Here is a 20,896-nt window from a genome sequence, read left to right on the forward strand (position 1 = left end):
TACTGTCAAAGTCAGACCATTACACAAGGTTAACAGATGGATGCTCATGCTAAGGATTTTAAGGCTTCTCTATGTGTCAAGTGTTGGGTTGGGGATTTGTTCAGGACTGTGCATTACAACACATCCTGCAAATACAGAGGAATACCTCGAGATTTTAGCTAACTTCCATTGGACGTTTTTACATTTTGAATTCCAGTATGTTTTTTGAAAATGTTACTCCTCTGATAAAGTAGGGAATAATTGTGAAGTGGAAGTTAGAGGACATATTTTAAGCTTTTTATTTTTTGTCTGAGAAGTGTGATGTTGACTTCTGAGTAAGAAAATGCCACCTTGATGTCTCTTTGCACGTCTAGCAACTGAAAACTTTTTTTAAAAAATAGCTAAAGTTCAGTTAGATGGTGTGGAAAATGTCTGTGAACCGAGCCAGACTTTAGAAAGGATTTAAAGGGGCAGTAACATAGGGCTCCAATCAATTTTCTATATGAAAAACACCTGGTGGGACCTAGCTCCGCCTTCGAGACGCGGCTCCTCCTCAGAGCTGCAGTTTCCAGCTTCGGCCTCAGAGCAGACCTTCTCAGCTCCTTCAGACTAGCCACAAGCAATTAGTAAACACCTGCTGGAATCGGCTGAGCTTCATAAGTAGTTTAACATCCAGTATTACCACAGAGTCTGTAATCATGTTATAAGTGAATTTATAATCACCTAAGGTATCGGATGGTTAGGAAAATAAAGTTAAAGGGAATAAAACAATAAATAAATAAAAAAAGAATAAATAAAACATGCAATTGAAAGATTTTTTTGTTTCTGTATGATTTTAATTTTATATATTAACACAAAAAAATCAGTTTATTGTTACAAGCATGTTCAGTCTCAGGCAACTTACATTTCTTGACTTGGTTTTGGCACAACACAAGAGCTGTCTCTAAGCACCAACAGTGTTCACGTATATTTGTGGTTAATGTTTAGAAAAAAAAATCTAAACCAAAACATACAGTACTATTTCAAATATTGGTCGTTCTTTCAAAATAATGAAAAAAAAAAAAAATCTGTGGTGTGTTGGATGCCAACACACTCAGAGCGGAAAGCTTTTTTTTTTTGTTTTATTTCCTACACCAAGTTCAGATTTCCAGGTTCTTGTTTAAAGAGTCTCTGAGGACATTGGTGGATTTCTTATCAGTCCTGGATCTTCAGGATGCTCCTTTTTTCCAAGTCGTTCATTTCTTTAAGAATCAAAGCGACATTGTAACGCAGCTCCTGGAATTTTGACACGGGCACCTGCATATAAAACAAAATAAATAAATCAATCAATTAAGAAGTGTCAGTGTAATCGGATGTTGTTGCTGTAATCTAATAGATCACTAGATCATATTAGTGATCTAGTTTGTGAGCAGCGGCGGCAGAAAGCGTCGATGCAGCAGGAGTGTGGCGCCCTCTGCTGGCTAAAATCAAATAAAGCAACAAGTCACTCTATCAAACAAATCTAATTTTATATCTTACCCCTTACATACAGCATTCCAACAGAAATTAAAGAGTTTTATTTAAACAAAACTCCACTATTTTGAGTGACTGGCATTTACTTCTGCTACTGGGTTTTTATGGAGACATAAAAAAATGTCACATCAATGACATTTGATTTTTTTTATTTATTTATTTTTTTGTATTTTCTGTAAAAACCATAACAGGTAGAATAGATTAGGAGAGAAAAACTATTGTTTTGGAGAGTACATGTGCTGCACTGAGCAAGTGTTACTTCAGTTATTAGCCTGTGATCCCATTATGTAACATAGACACAGGCTAACTTTAGTTTGTCGGCCCGCAGCCAGATTTCTTTAACTTACAGGCTAAATTAAGTGCAGTGCAGAACCAACAACGGACATACAGACAACAGATGATCACTTTTTGCTTTCTGAATAGCTGAATGCAACCTGGAGTTGACTGGATTTTTGCCACATTTCAGAAAATGAAAGCTGAAGAACAACTAACTTTAATCAAGAGTTAATTTAAGACTGAAAAACGTCATTTGTTTTGAACAGTTTCTGGCTTTCAGGTCAAAATGTAACCTTCCCCTCCCATCTAATGTCTTGTCAGCAAATAGATGCTTTTTAATGAAAAATTAAAGAACAGTTTTTTTGAGGTGAATCATATGCCACTTAAAAACTTGGCAAAACTAACTGAAGATGGGTTTTTTTTTTTTTTTTTTTGACAAATTGACCTGTAAAAGTGGATTGCAAAACTATTTGTATTTTTTGAACCTCCCCAAATTTTGTTTAACTTGATGCAAAAGTTTGCACTTTGTTTTGTCGCTCTCATAAAAGCACCCATAACAAAAAATGTTGACAGTAAAAGAGAGAAAGTCTGTCTGTGTCGGGTGACCTGCTCTGTGCTTTGGAGCCGCACCGCTAAAGCTACGCTGAACGCAGCCGAAACACGTGTGGCTGAATTTTAAAACCTTCAAAGTGAGGCTGTAAGTCTGTAAAGCAGAAGAAGAAGATTTCCTCTAAGTTTTACCTGCACATGATTAACAGGAACCGACGACGTTGACTGAAATGTAAAGGGCCAAATTATCAATGAGTCTTATGAAAACACAGCGAGGAAACAAGCTAATGTTAACTGAAAAGCTCAAATAACTGCTCCGGTCCAGGTTAAAACAGTTTTGGGTTTAGTTTTATTTCATTGTGACTTTTTGTCTAATTTATTTCATTTCAATTAGTTTTTTAGAGTGTGTTTTATTAGTCATTATTAGTTAAACATTGCTTAGTTTTAGATTCATTTTTCTTAGTTGCAGTAGAAGTTTTGGTTTTTTCATACTTTAGTGATTTTGTTTTTAGACGCAAAATTTTAAAAGGTCAAAGCATTGTTCAGTGATTATGTTTACATCGATTGGGTAATGACTACACAACAGAAGATACCATTTTCAAAAAAACATATCCAGTTATTGTTGAACAACCAGTGGGGTTTGACGTTTTCTCCCAACTTTGGCCGTCGCCATTTTGCGGACTAGCAAAAAGGCTAGGAGGATTAGGAAATGCTGTAATTTGCAGACAAAATTAGCAATTTAAAAGAACACTGAAGGTAGAAAAAGCCAAAAGGTTCGACTGTGGGTGCATTTATAATGTAGTTTAAGTGTGATGTTGAAATGGAAACAGTATGAGTTGTTTCAGTACCTCGAATCGCTGGAAGCTCCCATCTGACAGCTTCAGCTGCATCAGAACGGACGGCTGCAGGGCTCTGGCCAACGAGCTGGACACACACACACACACACACGCACACACACACACACAGTTAAGTGATTCCATGCAGCTTTTAGCTCGCTTGTTACATTTCTGCTAAATATTTGTTATCCTTAAATGTTTATACCTTGAGATTTCACCCACAGATGATGAAAGCTAGCTACAGAGTCGTTGTCGTTACCTTGTAGAAATGGAAACGTCCACTCTCCATTTGAATTCCTCCAACGTGGGGAGGTGAGGGTCATTCTGAGAGGAGGCCGCTTCCAGAGCCGGACGTCTGCAAACGCACAGAGGAGCGAGACGGAAAAATGCGGCTAAATTCTGAAATAAAGACGAAGGGACCCAAAACTCGATGGTTTTCGGTTTATTCCCATTTAAAGGATAAAGCGTGAGACCCGATGTACAAACTTCTGAATCAAAACACAGCGAAAACCCACCTACCGATTTCCAAAAACCACACTGGAGAAATCTGTGATGAAGTCTTCTGGTATCCTAAGGACAAAAAAGAGTCTGTAAAAATCAGAAAACAGTTCAGCGATGCCTGGAGACGAGACGACGGTCCTTACCTAAGCTCTCGCAGATCTTCCTTAAAGGCCTGACCATAAAAAAAAACAAAAACAAATAGAAAAGGTTCAGTTAATAAAAAATAGAAATATTCACCATGTAAAATTTACCTACTAAGCTAGGGATGGCAATTAAATGTAGAAACATTGAGCTTTTTCATATTTTATCACATTAAAATCACCAAGTTTAATGTATTTTCGTTTAATTGTATGCGACAGACCAACACGAAGTGGTGTATAATTGCAAAAGTGGAGGGAATTGTTGTGAAAAGTTGAAGCGTATTTACTCTGATGCCCTTTAATAAAGTCCAGGGAAACTACTGGGTTAAAGAAGGCAAATACTAAACAAAAACACACCGGATAGTTCAGGGATGGAGCATGTGTTCAAACGTTGCAGTGAGCATTCAGGACACTTTAGTGGAGAATATTTCTCAGTCAAGACAAAATAATTAATGAATGCTTTTAGATGAGCAAAGCTGACAGAGACACAGCACCAAAAAAACAACAAYAGCCTTTTGGTGAAATATATACTACTTTTGTGCTGCGCTGTCACTTCAAATTCCAGTAAAAACATGTTACGGTTGTGATGAGACAGAATGGGGGGAAAGGTTGAAATAGTATGAATAGTTACCCATAATTGGCTTGAATACGATTTATCGAATAATCAATTGTATGCATTCATTCTTAATCAAATGATGTGATTCCGTAGCAGCATGTGACCTTGTGTCGCATGTTTTCTGTGTGACTGAGGTTCAGTCTGTAACACTCGCCTCCTGCTTCAGTAGGGATGCTGGGATGCGGATGGCCTCTGAGAGAACTCTGTGCATCCCCGCGATGATGTGACTGAGCCTCTCTTGCGGGATGACGCTGCTTTCAGCAATTGACTTCATCACCTCCCTGCAGTCTTTGCCCTCCAGAGCACTGACCACAACTGGACACAGAACGACAAAAAGTGATTTGTATCTTCTATGTCAAGAGTGATAAGTTGTGATGTTTATTTTAGCAACGTGTGACAACACAGTTTAATAATAAGACATTATAAGGAGCATTTTACAAATCTGAAATTTGTTTAACAAACACAGTAAGAGCTACGTTGTTTTAAACTGCCTTTTACTCATTTACCTTTGAGGAGTTTTCTAAATAACTCTTGATCCACATCCTTCAGGTTTTTCGACATTGACTCTATTTCCGGCGGTATTCTACCTCCCAAGAAGCTAGAGTCTTTTACGTTGCTTGAAGACATGGCTTAATGTGTTCTTGTTGATGTAAAATGCAGAATATTTTTGCTTGCTATTTTTTTTTAGGCTACCTAATGTTTACGTGAAAACTTCCGGCTTTAGGTCATGTGATGTAGTTTTTGCGTCTTCTCGCTCCCAGCGAAGTCTCGCGAGGACAGCTTAATTCGTCGTGAGAAAAGAAAGGATTAGCAAATGGAGATGGCATTCATGGTCGCTGTTTGAACGCTGAAAGGTTGGCGTTTTGATGTTTGTCTAAGCTTTTGTGTAACCAGTTTCGTTTGTTTACTGTTTAAAATGATTATTGTTCAGTAACAAAGTTTTTTTTAACTGTCGTTGTGTTGTTTGGTAAGCGCTACGTTGGCAGGTGAAACATTAGCTTCCAGCTAACGGTGTTAGCGGGTGTTTTTGTTGTCATAAGGTTAACGCTTTTGTTAATGTATCTTAAATAACGGTTAAAAGAAAGTTGTACCTTATTTAGAGAAATTATCTAATGTAATTTTGCATTTTTATTTAGTGGCGTGACGGATGCCGATTTGAATGCTAGTGTAGCTTTATTGAGCAATTTCTTCGCATCTCATCAAAACTATAACCAGTTTATAGACATTATTCAGTTCATTCTGTTAGCTATGAGATGTGAATACAAAGTTAGAAGATTTAGTAATACTGTAATATATGATTCAAAAAGTTTTGCTCTTCGTATTGGATACAATAAAATCATTATTTTTTGTTTACTGTGTCTTTTTTAGCCAGTGTTTTACATGCTGACAAGGTTTAAAACTAGCTATGTTTTGAATAATAAGCTTAAAGTTATTTCCTTCAGCTCTCCCCACACAATTTTCTTCTTCTTGTCAAGAATTTGCATTGAGATCCAAAGTAAATATGATTAAAAATAAATAAATAATAAATTTTTCAAAATGAGCAGAGTCAAATGTCAAAGATTAGAAAAGCACTTATCAGGCTTTTTTTCTTACCCCAGTACCCATTATGACTGATTCTGTAGTGACGATAATAAGCCTCAGGTGCTTTGCTAGAGTAAATGTTGTCAAATACAACTGGAGGTAAAATTATTACAAGACTACTTTCATTTTTTATGTGATTTTTAAAACTTTAACCAAATGAAGTCCATGCTGTTTGGTTTATTCGCTTCTATTGACCAAAAATGGCAAGAGTTCCTAGTCATGATATGTTTACTAAATGGGAATAAAAACATATTTTTTCTCAGTATTTGACCTTTTATTACCAATCAGGTTTTGATCTCTGATTGGTACCTCATCCCCCCAAAAAATTACTTAAATCTGTAAAAATTCCTGATCCTCCAATCAACCACTTGGTCTTTTTAAAATGGTTCCCTCCCACATGAAAGTCAGAACAGGACCGACTGGTGTCTTCACAGCCAAAACGGGGTTTGCTCACGTTTGTGTCGTTTGCGTCAGGTGCAGCGCAGAAAGTCGGCCATGTCTGAATCTCTGTACGAGAAGTTTCTGGCCCCAGAGGAGCCATTCCCTCTCCTCTCCCAAAGAGCCAACCTCAGCGATGTGGGAACACTGGACGTCAGCGAGTTCAGCTGTCAGCTCTCGTCTTGTCACAGAACAGACCCTCTACACCGTTTCCACAGCAACAGGTGAGGAGAAAGCGTATTTCTGTACGCGGAGACGTCTCGGCTGCCTGCCAATCACAGCACAATGTTAAATCACAAAACGGTCACATGATTACTAAGACAGTTCCAGTAGATGAAAGTCTATGGTTTATAAACATTCATCTAGGTCTCCCTGGATACGCAATAACTCAATTAATCTTATGATAAATTAAATCGACATAAATTATTTCCATTTGTATGATTTATCGTTTTTCTCTTTTCTCTCTTTCTACCAAAAACTGGATGACAAACGTCTTCAGTCTGCTGTTTTGGTCTCAACCAGCTCTTTCTTTGAAGGACAGTTTTGTTTACAGAGACTTTATAGTTGACTTTAGTTGTTGTTTCTGCTGTTTTGTGTGTTTACTTTGGATATTTAAAACGTCTTCCAGTTCCATTGTTAAATATTCATTAGAATTTAAAGTTTATTCATCTTTGACAAAGTGTTCTTGCATTATTATGCCATTACTACTATATTACTTAAAAATTAGCTCAAAACAGCAATATTTGGGATATATGGGACAATTTATCATCCAGAAATATTGGTTATCATGTCAGGCCTGGTTATGTTTAATCTGATTTAGTAACAATGGAAGAAATGACAAAATTCTACAAACTCAACCAGAAAGTCTTAGAAAACATGGACCGTCGTTTAAGCTCCTCCCCCTGCCGACTTCACATCCACAGATTTCTTCGAGAAAGTTTTGCCTGAATCAAATACTGAACTCATCCCTCAACTGGCGTTTTTTTTTTATTTTTTAAATCAAACTATTGATACAATTTAAAAGAGCAATCTGGACAAGATGCTACTGCAGAATTACAGGCCAATCTCTAAAACTCCATTCATCATCATGATCACTGAAACCACTGTGCATCACCAGACTCAGACCAAAACATGCAGTTTTTATTATCCTCTAATCTGGAACAAACCGGCAAAGCTCCTAAAACACTGATTTCCTTTAAATCGCGGTTAAAAACCTTTTTGTTTACAGTTGCATTGGATTCATTTCAACTGAACATCATAAATTATCTGGTTTTTTTCACTCAGTCACCACTTCCTTTTATTTTTACGCTGCTTACTCATTTGCTGTTTTATTTTCTTTTTAATCATGCAAAACACTGATGACTGATAATGAGTTACAACATTTAATTTCATAATAAGGCATTTTTGAATTTTAATTTGAAATGCCTTGTTGCTGAAAAAGTGTTATATAAAACCAAACAGCTCTTCTCTATTTAGTGAAGAGCTGTTTAATCCTGAAGTTAAACAAATATTTTGTTTGTTTTATCTTTGCTCTTTATCTTCTCATCGAATCTCTAGTTTCTCTAGTTTGCACCAAAGTTTTTGCTCTATTTTTACCACAGTTTGCTTTTAACCAGAATGTAAAGAAACCATGAAGTGACATTCAGCAGTGAGCCTCACACAGCGAATTATGTTTCTTGTTGCGTTTTTTTAAATGTAGCTTCAGTCGTTCCAGCTGCATCCACTGGGTTAGCTTCTTTAAATTGATACACAATAGTAACGACCTAACAGTTACTGCTTAAAGATGGTATACAACAATTTTCATTAAGTGGTTTATCACACAAACTTTGGTCAGACATATTCTTTGATTTGGCTGCTTCTTGTTTTGATTTTAAGCGGACTTTGATCAGGTCGACTCCATTTTATGTGGAATTATTTTTGATTCTTATAGTTTGTCAATTGGCATGTAAACAAACACAAACACCAACATGTAGCAGTGATGTAGCAGTGAGGCCTGCTGACAACCGTCAATAAACATCTCATTACATAACATGGCTGACGCGTGTTAGTATGATGTCATCTGGCGTTATTGGTTCTTGGGAAGAAAAGCCTTTATGATCAAAACACAGTAGAAGGGCAAATTAGAGACATGATGACTGTTAAAATTAATGAAAAGGTTTCATGTACTGAGCTCCTGGGAGAAACTCCTGGTTAACAGACGAGCCGATGGGAGAATAAATGTAGATTTTCTTCAGATGAGGAATTTAAAGGCTGCTTCTTTTATCTTACTTTATTTGCATTATTATTAGATGTTTGGTCAAGGTATGTCTATGCATGTCTGGAAATAAATCTGATCTGTTTCTGAAAAACGGATCACTATAAAAGGGCTTCATAACGATCCATATCAGTAATTATTGATTAAATATCTGAAACGCAGCCAAACTGGTGGTGTTTCATTTCCTGTTTTATGCAGGTTTCCCGCCACGTTGTTCTTTTATTTTAAAGTATTTATGAGTCACGGTGGGGAACCAGACACTGCTGCTGCACCAGTTACTCAACAGGTTGTTGCTAGGTAACCAAAACCGTGAGTTAGTTGACGCCACCAACCTCAAGATTTCCCCCAGAAAACTTGCTAAGCCCGGTGGCTGGGCAATAGGGCGGTCATTCATCCAGCGGCCCGTCGTGTTTTTGAGCTAAAAAATGTTTAAAGTTGACAGAAAACTTGAAAATATCACTTGATAATTATGTGTTATTGAAAGATTGGAAGATTAATACCAGAACATTAACTATAAAGTCTTAAAAAATGCAAACATTTGAAAAAGACTTAAATAAACAGACAATTCTTAGCCTGGTGGGGACACAAGTAAAACCTGGTGGCCCGCCAGGCTTATAATACACTGGGGGAAACCCTGAACTTTGCATAGCTAGCAGTGAGAGGTTGAACAGTTAGAGGCTTTCCACTGCCTACATCTCCCAGAATGCTGTGTGGTTTTGGATTGGAGTTCAAGAAAATTCTTGACCATTCCGTCAGATGTATTATTGATCCATATTGATCATGATTCTATTCTGATACATGTTTGTTTTGTTGGACTTCTATAACTAAACTAATGAATGAAGCAATTAGCGAACCAATTTTCAAACTGTTTGCGTCTCGTTTAGCATGTTCTCTGCGTTATAAGCTGACGCCTTATCGGAAGCTTGTTGTGTCAGAACCCGTGTTGCATTGTGACCGTCTGCTGGTTGCAGGTGGAACCTCACTTCCTGTGGGACCAGCGTAGCCAGCTCAGAGTGCAGCGAGGAGCTCTTCTCCTCCGTGTCGGTCGGCGATCAGGACGACTGCTACTCCCTGCTGGACGACCAGGAACTGACGTCCCTGGATCTGTTTCCGGAGGGCAGCGTCTGCAGCGACGTCTCCTCCTCCATCAGCACGTACTGGGACTGGTCCGACAGCGAATTTGAGTGGCAGGTGGGCTTTCAGGAGGCCCCTCCCTCTCTATCAGGGTAGATATTTATTTTTAGGTTTTCTTTACATTTCTGCATGGATCTTTTTGCTTTTCTCACCAGTTGCCGGGAAGCGACATCGCCAGCGGCAGTGACGTCCTCTCCGACATAATCCCAAGCGTGCCGAGTTCACCATGTCTGTTCTCCAAGAGGAAACCGAAATCTCACACCCACCGCAACCTGGACGAGCTGCCCTGGAGCGCCATGACCAACGATGAGCAGGTAGGACAAGAAACGCAAAACTGTTGTCAGTCGAAACAAAAAGCTAACCGCGCGCTTCCTGGGTCCCTTCCAGGTGGAGTACATAGAGTATTTGAGTCGGAAGGTGAGCACAGAGATGGGCCTGAGGGAGCAGCTGGACATCATCAAGATCATCGACCCGTGCGCTCAGATCTCTCCCACCGACAGCGAGTTCATCATCGAGCTAAACTGCCTCACCGACGAGAAGCTCAAACAGGTGAGCCGCGCTCTGAAGCACCACAGAGTTCCCAAAAATACAAGGTTTAGGTGATTTAAAGCTTTTAAAAGTGCTGGGTTTCTGTATAAAGTCCTTGATATTTTGTAATGAAGTTCAATCAAACGTTTGATTCAAAGTGTAGATTTGAAAAACGTTACTTTCAGATGGAATCAGATATTTTCATACACGCAATAAAAATGCATCTTTTTTTTCTTGCTTTCTGAAGTTCAGTCAGGCTAAACTTTCCTTGTTGTAGGTTTGTTAGAATTACTAAAATTATTTCTATTTGCTAAATGCCAGAAAACTTAGCAAGAACGTTTTTAGAGATTTTTTTTGTGTAACTTTAAAAAAAAATGCGTTTAAAGCATTTAATTTGAGAAGGAAAGTCAGTTAACTTAACCCGATTTGTTTGGATTGTTTCGCTGTAATAAATGTTTATTATTCCTAATGGATCAACGACTAATCGATCTGTGTATCTGAAATAAATGATGACTTGCATTTTTCATGTTAAAGTTATTGAAATGGGAGGATTTTTTTTGTCAAATTACCGTTTTGTTCTCAGACCAGTCAGGTTCATGAGGTGAGTGTGAAACGTATCAAAACATAAGCACTACCAAAACAGTGTTATTAATAAGGGTAATAAAGGACATCATGTAATAGTTAATCTGTATTGTTTTTATCTCCAGAGTTCAGAGCTGGAAAAGTTAGAAAACTCTTGAAAATTGAAATAATAGGCTTGAGTTTTTATTTTCAATAAAAAAAGATGATATAAGCAGTTTAATAGAGACGATTTAGTCCGTTTCATTCCCAAGTCGTTCCCTCCACCTCTAACTTAATGCATAGAGGGACATTATTTTGTTTCTTTTTGGCTTTTCTGTACAAAATGACCTCAAAATGCTGATTCCCCCCCCCCCTTTGCCGGTTTCAGGTGCGGAGCTACATCAGGGAGCACAGTCCCCGGCTGAGAGCCAGCAGCACCAGGGAGGGCTGGAAGAGGAGCAGCCACAGCAGCGCCAGCACCGGGGGGGTGAGCGGCATCAGCAGCAGCAACGCCAGCATGGTCAGCTCCGCCAGCTCTTCCACGGGCTCCACAGCCTCCAACTCTGTGGCCGGTGAGACCCAGAAACAAACATGGCCGACTTGAACTCTCTGTTTCCTCTTGTTCCGGTTTTTCCTAAACAGATTTAACTGGACGGGTCAAAGCCGTTCCAGTTCATTTAGAGCTTCTTGCTCTTTCCCGGTAACAGTTTGCGTTGCGTTCCAGGTGGCACCGCCTCAGCCTGCAGCGGGAGCAACATCAGCAGAGCTCACAGTGACGGAAACCTGTCGAGCGCCGCCGAACGCATCCGAGACTCTAAAGTATGAAGCTTTTCCTGGTTTTCTGATACTGGTGTCGTGCTCCTCACAAGGTTTCACACTTTGTCATGTCGTACACAAATCTGAAGTAGTGAGGAAGTGTGAAATGGAAGGAAAATATTTCTATTACAAATCAAAATCTGAAACGAGTGCTCATGAAATCTGAGTAAAATACATGAGTCTGTGGTTTACAGCAGTGCAAAATGTGAGAAGGGGACACACTGTATGTGACCATTTTACTTCTAAAGTGTAATAACTATTGTATAAAGTAAAAGTTCAACCAAGAAATCTGCTTCTGTCCGAGATGAGATGGAGATATCTCAAAAAACAATACATGAATGTTTATTACATTTTTATTTCTTTTTTATGTAAAATAAAATCTTGGTATTACACAGGCAACCTTAAAAAGTCTTATATTCACATATCTAAATTCAAGGCCTTAAAATGTCTTAAATTCATTAGAGATGTAAGTTGGATTTAATATGTTAATCACAGGTCTTAAATGTTTTCGTGACAGAAATATTTGCTCTTATATTCAAGGTAGTTTATTTTTTCTTGATGTTTCAGGCAAATGTTTGAGTCGCACACAGGCATCTTCATTACGCCCTTACTATAGACTTGAGGCTACGCTAACTAGCTGCTAATTAACCCTTGCTAGAAAGCAAGTATTGAGTATAGCATGGGTTAGTGTAAATTTGTTGTCTGTTTCCAACTGTATGATCCTAATTGCGTTCTTGCCAAATAAGCTTGACACTACTAAATAAACATTAGATTTTCTTTTGTAAATTTCTGTTGTGCCACAGGTCTTAAATTCCATTCATAATGCCTTTGAAAAGGTCTTAGAAAGTCTTAAATTTGAGTTTGCGAAACCTTGCAGAAACCCTGTTACTAGTGGTGGACATTTATCCACCATTAGTATTATCCATTTATCATTATTTATTGTGAAAATTTCATTTAAGAATTTTGATTTGTTTTTGATGAATTTGCTCTATTGTTAAAAAAACCAAAACTGACATTATTGGAATTATTTTCACTATTTTCTTCACTGTTACAAAAATATCAGTAAATTTGAAAACATGATTAAAGTTGACAGTTTAGTGGCATAAATCACATAAAACCAAGTTAAAATATGAACTTTTTTCAAAAGCATTACTTGTGTTTGTGGTACTGTGAATGCTAGAAATCCTAAAAATTCTGTAATAAATTTTTAAATGATAATTTCTACCATTATAACAATAGTACCACAAAATATATTGATACAGTTGTAAATCCAGTCCGATGTTAGTTATAGTTGCAAGGTTTCCCCCAGAAAACTTGCCAAGCCCGGTGCTTGGGTGGTAGGCCGGTCATTCATCCAGCGGCCCCGTCGTGTTTTTGAGTTAAAAAAGGCTTAAAGTTGACAGGAAATTTGAAAATATCATTTGTTATCAAAAGATTGGAAGATTAATGCCTGAACACCAACTAAAAAGTCTTAAAAAATGCAAACATTTAAAAAATAAATAAATAAGCAATGCTTGGCATGGTGGTGGCACAAGTAAAGCCTGGCGACCCGCCAGGCTTGTAATACACTGGGGGAACCCTGAATTGCTGATCTTTTTCCCCCGTATTTTTTTACGTTTCTGTTGATATTTTTGTTGAGCTGTCTTTTCTCAAGAGCTCCAAAATGTCCCAATCAAATGAAACATGCAGTTAAACCTAAAGTTTAAACCTAAATCTGCCAGGAATATGAATAATTCTGTACTCATGTGTATAGAAACGTGCTGTAGCAATTTGTGATTGTGAATTTTTTTTATCTTTATCTTATTTACCTCCTTGCTCCAGAAGCGATCAAAGCAGCGGAAGCTCCAGCAGAAAGCGCTCCGTAAGCGTCAGCTGAAGGAGCAGCGGCAGGCGCGTAAGGAGCGCCTGAGTGGCCTCTTCCTGAACGAGGAGGTGCTGTCGCTACGGGTGACGGAGGAGGACGACCACGGAGACGACCTGGACATACTGATGTGACACCAGTGAACCAATCAGTGCTCCCTCTAGGCCTGCAAGCTTTCCGCCTAACCCGACGCGTTTCATCCCAGTTCGTGCGCTTGGCAGTGTTTCGCTTCCAGTGGCCTGCGACTTTAGCTCGACATGCTAGTGCTTCTACTGCAACGCTGTAATAACGCTGCTGACGCTTTGGGAAAATACCGATCTTGGTTTAGCCTGCTTAGCACCACAGGTTAGCTGACACACCGCTAGCAACAAGAGGACTGCTGCTTAGAGAAGCTTTTATCAGCTGATGCTACTAGAACTACGACAGACAGGAGGGCAGATCAGGAATCACTGTTGTTTTGTTTTTGTTTTTTTTCTACAAAATGCTCAATGAAAACATTTCCCTAATTTTTCTCTTCTTCAACATATTTGAAGTTGCAGTAAGTAACTTTTTAAATGTTTTTTTTACGTATTTGTCAAAACTGTCGCTGTGTCGTGACAATATGCTGTGAGACAGATAATGTGTGAAAAAAATCAAGCTCCACCCACCAGCTGCAAAAAAACAACCAATCGGAGGCTGGAGGAGGGTCTTATTGCTGTCAATCAAGCCTGCGTATGCACTTGGTAAATGTGCAAATGGCGGAAACTTTTTTTTTTAAACAATAAACTTCATAACATAAAAAACATACAAACGTAACGGCAACGACCGTTTTACATTGAACATTCTTTTCAGATAATGTCTTAAATATTCCCCACTGACTAATAATACACTTAGCAAATGTATAAGCAATTGGGTTAGCAAACTGAGCAAACCCAGTAAAACTAAGTTAGAAATAAAAATAAAACTTAGGGTTAGCACAGAAATAACGTGCTGTGACAGGGAAAACAGTTTATCCACCACCATTAAAAGCCATGCTAACTAACGTTAGCATTAGCAATCAAAATTAACAAACAAAAAATCAAACAGTAAAAGTTTGAAAAATAAAAATAGCATGTGAAGTTTATAGCAGAGAAACAACTTACCGTTACAGGAAAACCATTTATCTGCTGTCATCGATGACCATGCTAACTAATGATAGCATTCATGACAGAATGCAAAGGGGAGCTGTAAGCAGCATGTATACAAGATTGATTGACAGTGCTAAGACCCTCCTCCTGGTCCTGATTGGTTGTTTCTGAGTGGTGTATTTCTGCAGTTAGTGCTGGAGGAAAATGCAGAAGAGTTAAAAAAAATTTCACAGGTTATGTGTCTCATATTGTCATGACATACTAACAGTTTTATCAAATATGTCAAAACATTTTTATAAAAGCTCCACACTTGCAGCTTTAAATCACGTCTTTAAACGACATGCAGCAGCAAACAATACATTTCTGCACCATGTTTTGTGACATGAATACAGACAGACTGCAGTCTGGGTTCAACTTACTGCCTTGTGGACGGTCTCTGTTTTCTATTTCCATTTTCTTCAGCCTTCGTTCTGTCAGAGCTGAAATCAAAACGGTTCTTCATTCCAGAGGTCTCAAAGGAAGTGAGCTGGTCTGTCTTTCTCTCCGCTGAGGCGCTGCAGCCTCATTTTCACCAAGGCTTAGAGGGAGCACTGAAACCCTGCATGTTTGAACCGCTCTCCCCCCACGGGCCAGGAATTAGTTCATTTGATATCCTACATTTACTAAAACGGCTCATACTTCTTGTAAATAGTAACACTAGCATCCTGCTTTGGTGGCGGCTTCAGCTCAGTTTGTTTTGGGTAAAGTTATTGGTTATCACAGCTTCTAGTGTTTATATTTGTCCCTTATTATGCTTTTGTTTTCGATTTTGTGGCGTTTCATCGCATTCTGAAACTCAGACGTTTGTTTCTGGGTGAGCGCACTCAATGATTTGAGTCTAAAATGCCAGCAGACATAAAATCGTATTCTCCTACTTTTTCCACATTTCAGCTCAACTAAATGTTGACGCGGCGCCACAAAAACAGCCTCTTTGGAAAACTGAAGCTATTGTTTTAATTTTTCTAGATTTAGCCGCTTTGTGTTTGTTTTTTTTTTGTTGTTTCTCTCTGTTACGTTGTGACTCTTTCACTCCTCCTGAGCTGTAAGGTGTTTAAACCACTGCAGTTACTGGCACAAACGTCTGCTGTTTGTCATATAGTTGAAATGTTACTGTTCATATATATAAAGATATAAATTACAGCCGTTATGTTTTAAAAACAGGTTTATGTCTTCTGTAGCATTGGAAAATATTAAGATTCTATTTTGGAAATTGAAATAATTTTGAAACAAATGTGATTTAAAATGAAAAGAAGTTTGTGTGAATAAGGTACCAAGAACTGCTAAAAAATAAATGAGCTTAAAATCAAAGTCTGAGTGGAGTCATTGCTGTTTAACTACTGGAGTTGGAGTAAGTTGTTTTTTTTTTACAAGAAAAAAATTATTTTTGTATTTAAAAAAAATTTGCCTTCTGACAAACAATTTTCCATTATAAAAATAGGTATGTTACGGTTGAAATAATTTTACTTTGGACAACCCTACATTGTTCAAAATGTGCTGAGTAGATGACAATAAGGGGTATTTTAATGTTTGTAATAATTACTAATTTTGGGGTGTAGTTTAAATACTTTATAAACACTCTCTGCAAGAATCACTATATTTGAAGGATAAAACGTCTTAATTTAACAAGAAGGGAGAAGAGAACAAGAAGGGAGTGAGAAGATGTACAGGTCCTTCTAAAAAAATTAGCATATTGTGATAAAGTTCATTATTTTCCATAATGTAATGATAAAAATTAAACCTTCATATATTTTAGATTCATTGCACACCAACTGAAATATTTCAGGTCTTTTATTGTTTTAATACTGATGATTTTGGCATACAGCTCATGAAAACCCAAAATCCCTGTCTCAAAAAATTAGCATATCATGAAAAGGTTCTCTGAACGAGCAGTTAGCCTGATCATCTGAATCAACAAAGTAACTCTAAACACCTGCAAAAGATTCCTGAGGGTTTTAAAAACTCCCAGCTTGGTTCATTACTCAAAACCGCAATCATGGGTAAGACTGCTGACCTGACTGCTGTCCAGAAGGCCATCATTGACGTCCTCAAGCAAGAGGGTAAAACACAGAAAGACATTTCTGAACCAATAGGCTGTTCCCAGAGTGCTGTATCAAGGCACCTCAGTGGGAAGGAAAAAGTGTGGCAGAAAACGCTGCACAACGAGAAGAGGTGACCAGACCCTGAGGAATATGTGGAGAAGGGCCGATTCCAGACCTTGGGGGAAGCAGTGGACTGAGTCTGGAGTAGAAACATCCAGAGCCACTGTGCTCAGGCGTGTGCAGGAAATGGGCTACAGGTGCCGCATTCCCCAGGTCAAAGGTCAAGCCACTTTTGAACCAGAAACAGCGGCAAAAGCGTCTGACCTGGGCTAGAGAGAAGCAGCACTGGACTGTTGCTCAGTGGTCCAAAGTACTTTTTTCGGATGAAAGCAAATTTTGCATGTCATTCGGAAATCAAGTTGCCAGAGTCTGGAGGAAGACTGGAGAGAAGGAAATGCCAAAAGGCCACAAGTCCAGTGTCAAGTACCCACAGTCAGTGATGGTCTGAGGAGCCATGTCAGCTGCTGGTGTTGGTCCACTGTGTTTTATCAAGGGCAGGTCAATGCAGCAGCTATCAGGAGGTTTTGGAGCACTTCATGCTTCCATCTGCTGAAAAGCTTTATGGAGATGAAGATTTCATTTTTCAGCACAACCTGGCACCTGCTCACAGTGAGAAAACCACTGGTATTACTGACCATGGTATTACTGACCATGGTATTACTGACCATGGTATTACTGACCATGGTATTACTGTGCTCAATTGACCTGCCAACTCTCCTGACCTGAACCCCATAGAGAATCTGTGGGATATTGTGATGAAAAAGTTGAGATACGCAAGACCCAAAACTCTGGATGAGCTTAAGGCCATCGTAGCATCCTGGGCTCCATAACACCTCAGCAGAGCCACAGGCTGATGGCCTCCACGCCGCATTGAAGGCTGCAAAAGGATTCCTGACCAAGTATTGAGTGCATAACTGAACATAATTATTTGAAGGTTGACTTTTTTGGTATTAAAACACATTTCTTTTATTGGTCGGATGAAATATGCTAATTTTTTGAGACAGGGATTTTGGGTTTTCATGAGCTGTATGCCAAAATCATCAGTATTAAAACAACAAAAGACCTGAAATATTTCAGTTGGTGTGCAATGAATCTAAAATATATGACAGTTTAATTTTTATCATTACATTATGGAAAATAATGAACTTTATCACAATGTGCTAATTTTTTGAGAAGGACCTGTATTCGCTTCTGGCTTTATCAAAACATTTCGGGTAAAACCTCCAAGAGGCGTTTTTCTCTGTATTTAGGAAAAGTATTGACCTTACAACCTTATCGTTGCAGTTTCCTTAGGAGACTGTAGAGGGCAGCAGTGCTTCCGGGTGTCGATGCGGAAGTGGCGCAGTGCTTGTTTACTCCCAGCTGCGTCTCGGTTGTATTTTATCGGTATTTGTGAACTGAGCGGTCCAGTTATTTCCACTCCTTGGTTGCTGGACCTGTCTTTGCGTTTTCAATGGGGGCTCACGGGCTTCTGGGGAACCAGCCGGACTCCATAGACTACTCGGTGCATGAAGCCTGGAATGAGGCTACAAACGTCTACCTGCTGGTCATCCTGGTCAGCTTCGGCCTGCTCATCTACGCAAGAAAGTAAGCACGGGGTTTAAACACAATCACTGCGCCTCTTTTACTTCATGGAAATAGAGAAAATATAGCTCCTACTTCAGTGCATCACCGCACTAATTCCATTTTCCTTAGCATCTACCGTGTGCATAAAAGAATCTGTTTATTTAAAATTTTTGATTATACACAAGTAAGTTGGCTCCAAAATATTTGTAGTACACTGATGACTGCAAGTATGACAGTTTGTTTTACAGTAAAGATATAATTACCTTGATATTGGTGCGTTTTTTGTTTGTTTTTAGTTATTTATTTATACAAGAATAGTATTCAATATTAATATATTTCCTGCGTTTTCATAAGAAAGAAAAATGATATTAAGGAGCAGTGCTATTGACACCTGGTGGAACTGGGTCAGTTGAGCTTATTCTACCGAACCACTACTCAGCAAAATGCTGATTAAAACTAATGTTAAAGGCTCTTAAAGGAGAAACGTTGCGATGATGAAGGCGGAGTTTCGGAAAGAGCAGGAGCTTCTTAAAGAGACAGAGGCTCAATTTCAAGACGTGAAATTGCAAAGCCAGATTTCTTTTAAGTCATGTTTGATACAGTATATATTTTTTAATAACAACTGAAGGTAACCTGATTGTGCTATAAAATGCCACTACGTGCCTGGAAAATACGTAATACTGCCCCTTTAAACAATATACCTTATGATGCACAATATAATGGCTGTCAATGAAAAAAAAATTGCTCAATTTTTGTTTGTAGTCAGTGGTAACATAAAATATGAGAACCTTTCCAACTAGACATTAGTGGTTATCCCACATTACATGGATGCAAACTGGAAAATTATTTCCATTTCTGAGTGGACTTGCAAGTGCAGCTCCTGTTTTCCAGCCCTTACACCTCAGACACATGAGGTTCAGGAGGGAGAATGAGATTCACTCTCAGTTGTATATAACAAAACTTGTAAATATAATTTGTGGTGCTGTGAGCCAAAGCATCGGTGTCTTTAAAACGCCATGAAGGCATTTTTGCTGTTGTTGTGATGCTGCTTATGGAAACCTGTCGTTGTGATCCCGACTAGAAACAAGAGGAAGATCATGCGGATCTTCACGCTGCCTCCCACCGTCGGTAGCAGCCCAGAGCCTAACTTCTACGACAGCCTGCAGAAGGTGCGGCTGCGGCAGCAGCTTGAGATGTACTCTCTGGGTGAGCAACGTGCGGCCTTAAACGTCTCACATCATGTGTCTGAAATTAAGGCCTTAAAATGTCTTGAATTCCACTTTTATAAAAGTTAATAACAGGTTTAAAATGTTGTTGACAGAAATATTTGATGTATATTTTTTTCCCCGTGAGTCTTTTCTTTGAGGGAAATATTAAGAGTCACACTCAGACATCTTCATTGTGGCGAGAGCTAACTAGCTGCTAATACTTCGTTGCTAGCTAGGTAGTTAGCTTGCTAGCTATCGTGGCCATGATAGTGCAAATTTATCGCTAGTTGGCTGGACCAAGTTTGTACATTTMTGTGGATATTTAGGTCTTAGATTCCATTCACAACGGTCTTKAAAATGTTATAAAAATTTGAGTTGGTAAAATCTGCAGAAACCCTGGTAACTTGATTTAGTTTTTTTATTAGTTCTCATCAGTTTCTGTTCTTAGAACCTTTGAACATTGAGTTAACCATGTATAGACTTTTGAAATCAGCCACCGATGTCGTTGATGTAATCTTTCTCTCCAGCCAGGAAGTTTGAACARCAGCAGCAGCAGCAGACGGACAGTGTGCAGCTCTCCATGGAATGAGAAACAACGTTTTCAGCCCCTTCCTCCGAGCTCTGGACACAGATGGAGGTGGACTTGGACTCCTGTCAGAATCAGAGGTGGTACTCGCCGTCGGGAGCGGACACAGCTGAATGGACGATTAGACATTAGCAGACGCTTTGAAGATGTGCAGCATTTCTCCAGCCTGCAGCGGGGAGAGCACGAATAAATGAAGGAGAGCACGAAGAATTAAAAGGACGTGTAAATTTGGTTTTGTCGTTAATGTTCGCACACATTTAAACCAATGGTTGTTAAAGAAAAAAAATAGTGGAAATGTGTTGTTTATTCATGCATAAAGCCCAGATCACGATGCTCGTGTGATGTCGGAGGATGAGCTCAGAGGTGTAACGGGAACGTTCTCCTTCGATCGTGTTTGGTGACCCAACAGCTGGTTGTCCTGGAGAGATTCTCCATATCTGCGTTTTATTTAGAGACTTTTGGAAGTGGACGTAAAGACATTGTTCATATACACAGTCCCTAAACATATGCTCATCAGTCTCCCTGTGATATTTTGAGATGGTGTTCACTCAAGTTTTAGAACATTAAAGCTGTGAAGAAATTAAATATTACTCTGATTTACTGCTTGCTGCTGTGATTTTTATCAAGCTCTGCAGTATCTACAATGCATTAATGTAAGGGAGGAATATCTGCATCTGAAGATCATTCCTCTTGAGGAAGATTGGGGGTTC

At 38.8% G+C, this 20,896-nt stretch overlaps 3 protein-coding genes across 3 annotated transcripts; 2 read left to right on the forward strand and 1 right to left on the reverse strand.

The window, feature by feature from the left end:
- Window positions 1–784: 784 nt before the first annotated feature.
- Window positions 785–5,127, reverse strand: commd5 (COMM domain containing 5). Its single transcript, XM_008419795.2, has 7 exons — window positions 4,916–5,127; window positions 4,564–4,724; window positions 3,797–3,825; window positions 3,672–3,722; window positions 3,412–3,507; window positions 3,165–3,240; window positions 785–1,275 (listed from the first exon to the last, which is right to left on the reverse strand). Exons 1-7 carry the CDS (start codon window positions 5,034–5,036, stop codon window positions 1,174–1,176), a joined length of 636 nt encoding a protein of 211 aa, XP_008418017.1. The 5' UTR covers window positions 5,037–5,127; the 3' UTR covers window positions 785–1,173.
- Window positions 5,128–5,166: 39 nt separating this feature from the next.
- On the forward strand, window positions 5,167–16,035 carry fam199x (family with sequence similarity 199, X-linked). Its single transcript, XM_008419796.1, has 8 exons — window positions 5,167–5,263; window positions 6,465–6,652; window positions 9,654–9,873; window positions 9,972–10,130; window positions 10,204–10,365; window positions 11,294–11,477; window positions 11,630–11,724; window positions 13,543–16,035. Exons 2-8 carry the CDS (start codon window positions 6,486–6,488, stop codon window positions 13,714–13,716), a joined length of 1,161 nt encoding a protein of 386 aa, XP_008418018.1. The 5' UTR covers window positions 5,167–5,263; window positions 6,465–6,485; the 3' UTR covers window positions 13,717–16,035.
- A 2,101-nt stretch (window positions 16,036–18,136) lies between these two features.
- Window positions 18,137–20,789, forward strand: smim19 (small integral membrane protein 19). The gene is made up of 3 exons (XM_008419797.2): window positions 18,137–18,413; window positions 19,474–19,598; window positions 20,128–20,789. The coding sequence occupies exons 1-3, from the start codon at window positions 18,280–18,282 to the stop codon at window positions 20,187–20,189; spliced, it is 321 nt and encodes a 106-aa protein (XP_008418019.1). The 5' UTR covers window positions 18,137–18,279; the 3' UTR covers window positions 20,190–20,789.
- Window positions 20,790–20,896: the final 107 nt, after the last annotated feature.

This window comes from Poecilia reticulata, linkage group LG10 (assembly GCF_000633615.1).
Source record: "Poecilia reticulata strain Guanapo linkage group LG10, Guppy_female_1.0+MT, whole genome shotgun sequence".
Taxonomy (NCBI): domain Eukaryota; kingdom Metazoa; phylum Chordata; class Actinopteri; order Cyprinodontiformes; family Poeciliidae; genus Poecilia; species Poecilia reticulata.

Bases quoted from the DNA above. Each gene is read 5' to 3' on its own strand.
- commd5 (XM_008419795.2), bottom strand. From the start codon at position 5,036: ATGTCTTCAAGCAACGTAAAAGACTCTAGCTTCTTGGGAGGTAGAATA. The intron at 4,725-4,915 runs GTAAATGAGTAA...TTCTGTGTCCAG, and splicing joins ATTTAGAAAACTCCTCAAAG to TTGTGGTCAGTGCTCTGGAG. The intron at 3,723-3,796 runs GTAAGGACCGTC...TTTTGTCCTTAG, and splicing joins GAAGATCTGCGAGAGCTTAG to GATACCAGAAGACTTCATCA.
- fam199x (XM_008419796.1), top strand. From the start codon at position 6,486: ATGTCTGAATCTCTGTACGAGAAGTTTCTGGCCCCAGAGGAGCCATTC. The intron at 6,653-9,653 runs GTGAGGAGAAAG...TGCTGGTTGCAG, and splicing joins CACCGTTTCCACAGCAACAG to GTGGAACCTCACTTCCTGTG. The intron at 9,874-9,971 runs GTGGGCTTTCAG...TTTTCTCACCAG, and splicing joins ACAGCGAATTTGAGTGGCAG to TTGCCGGGAAGCGACATCGC.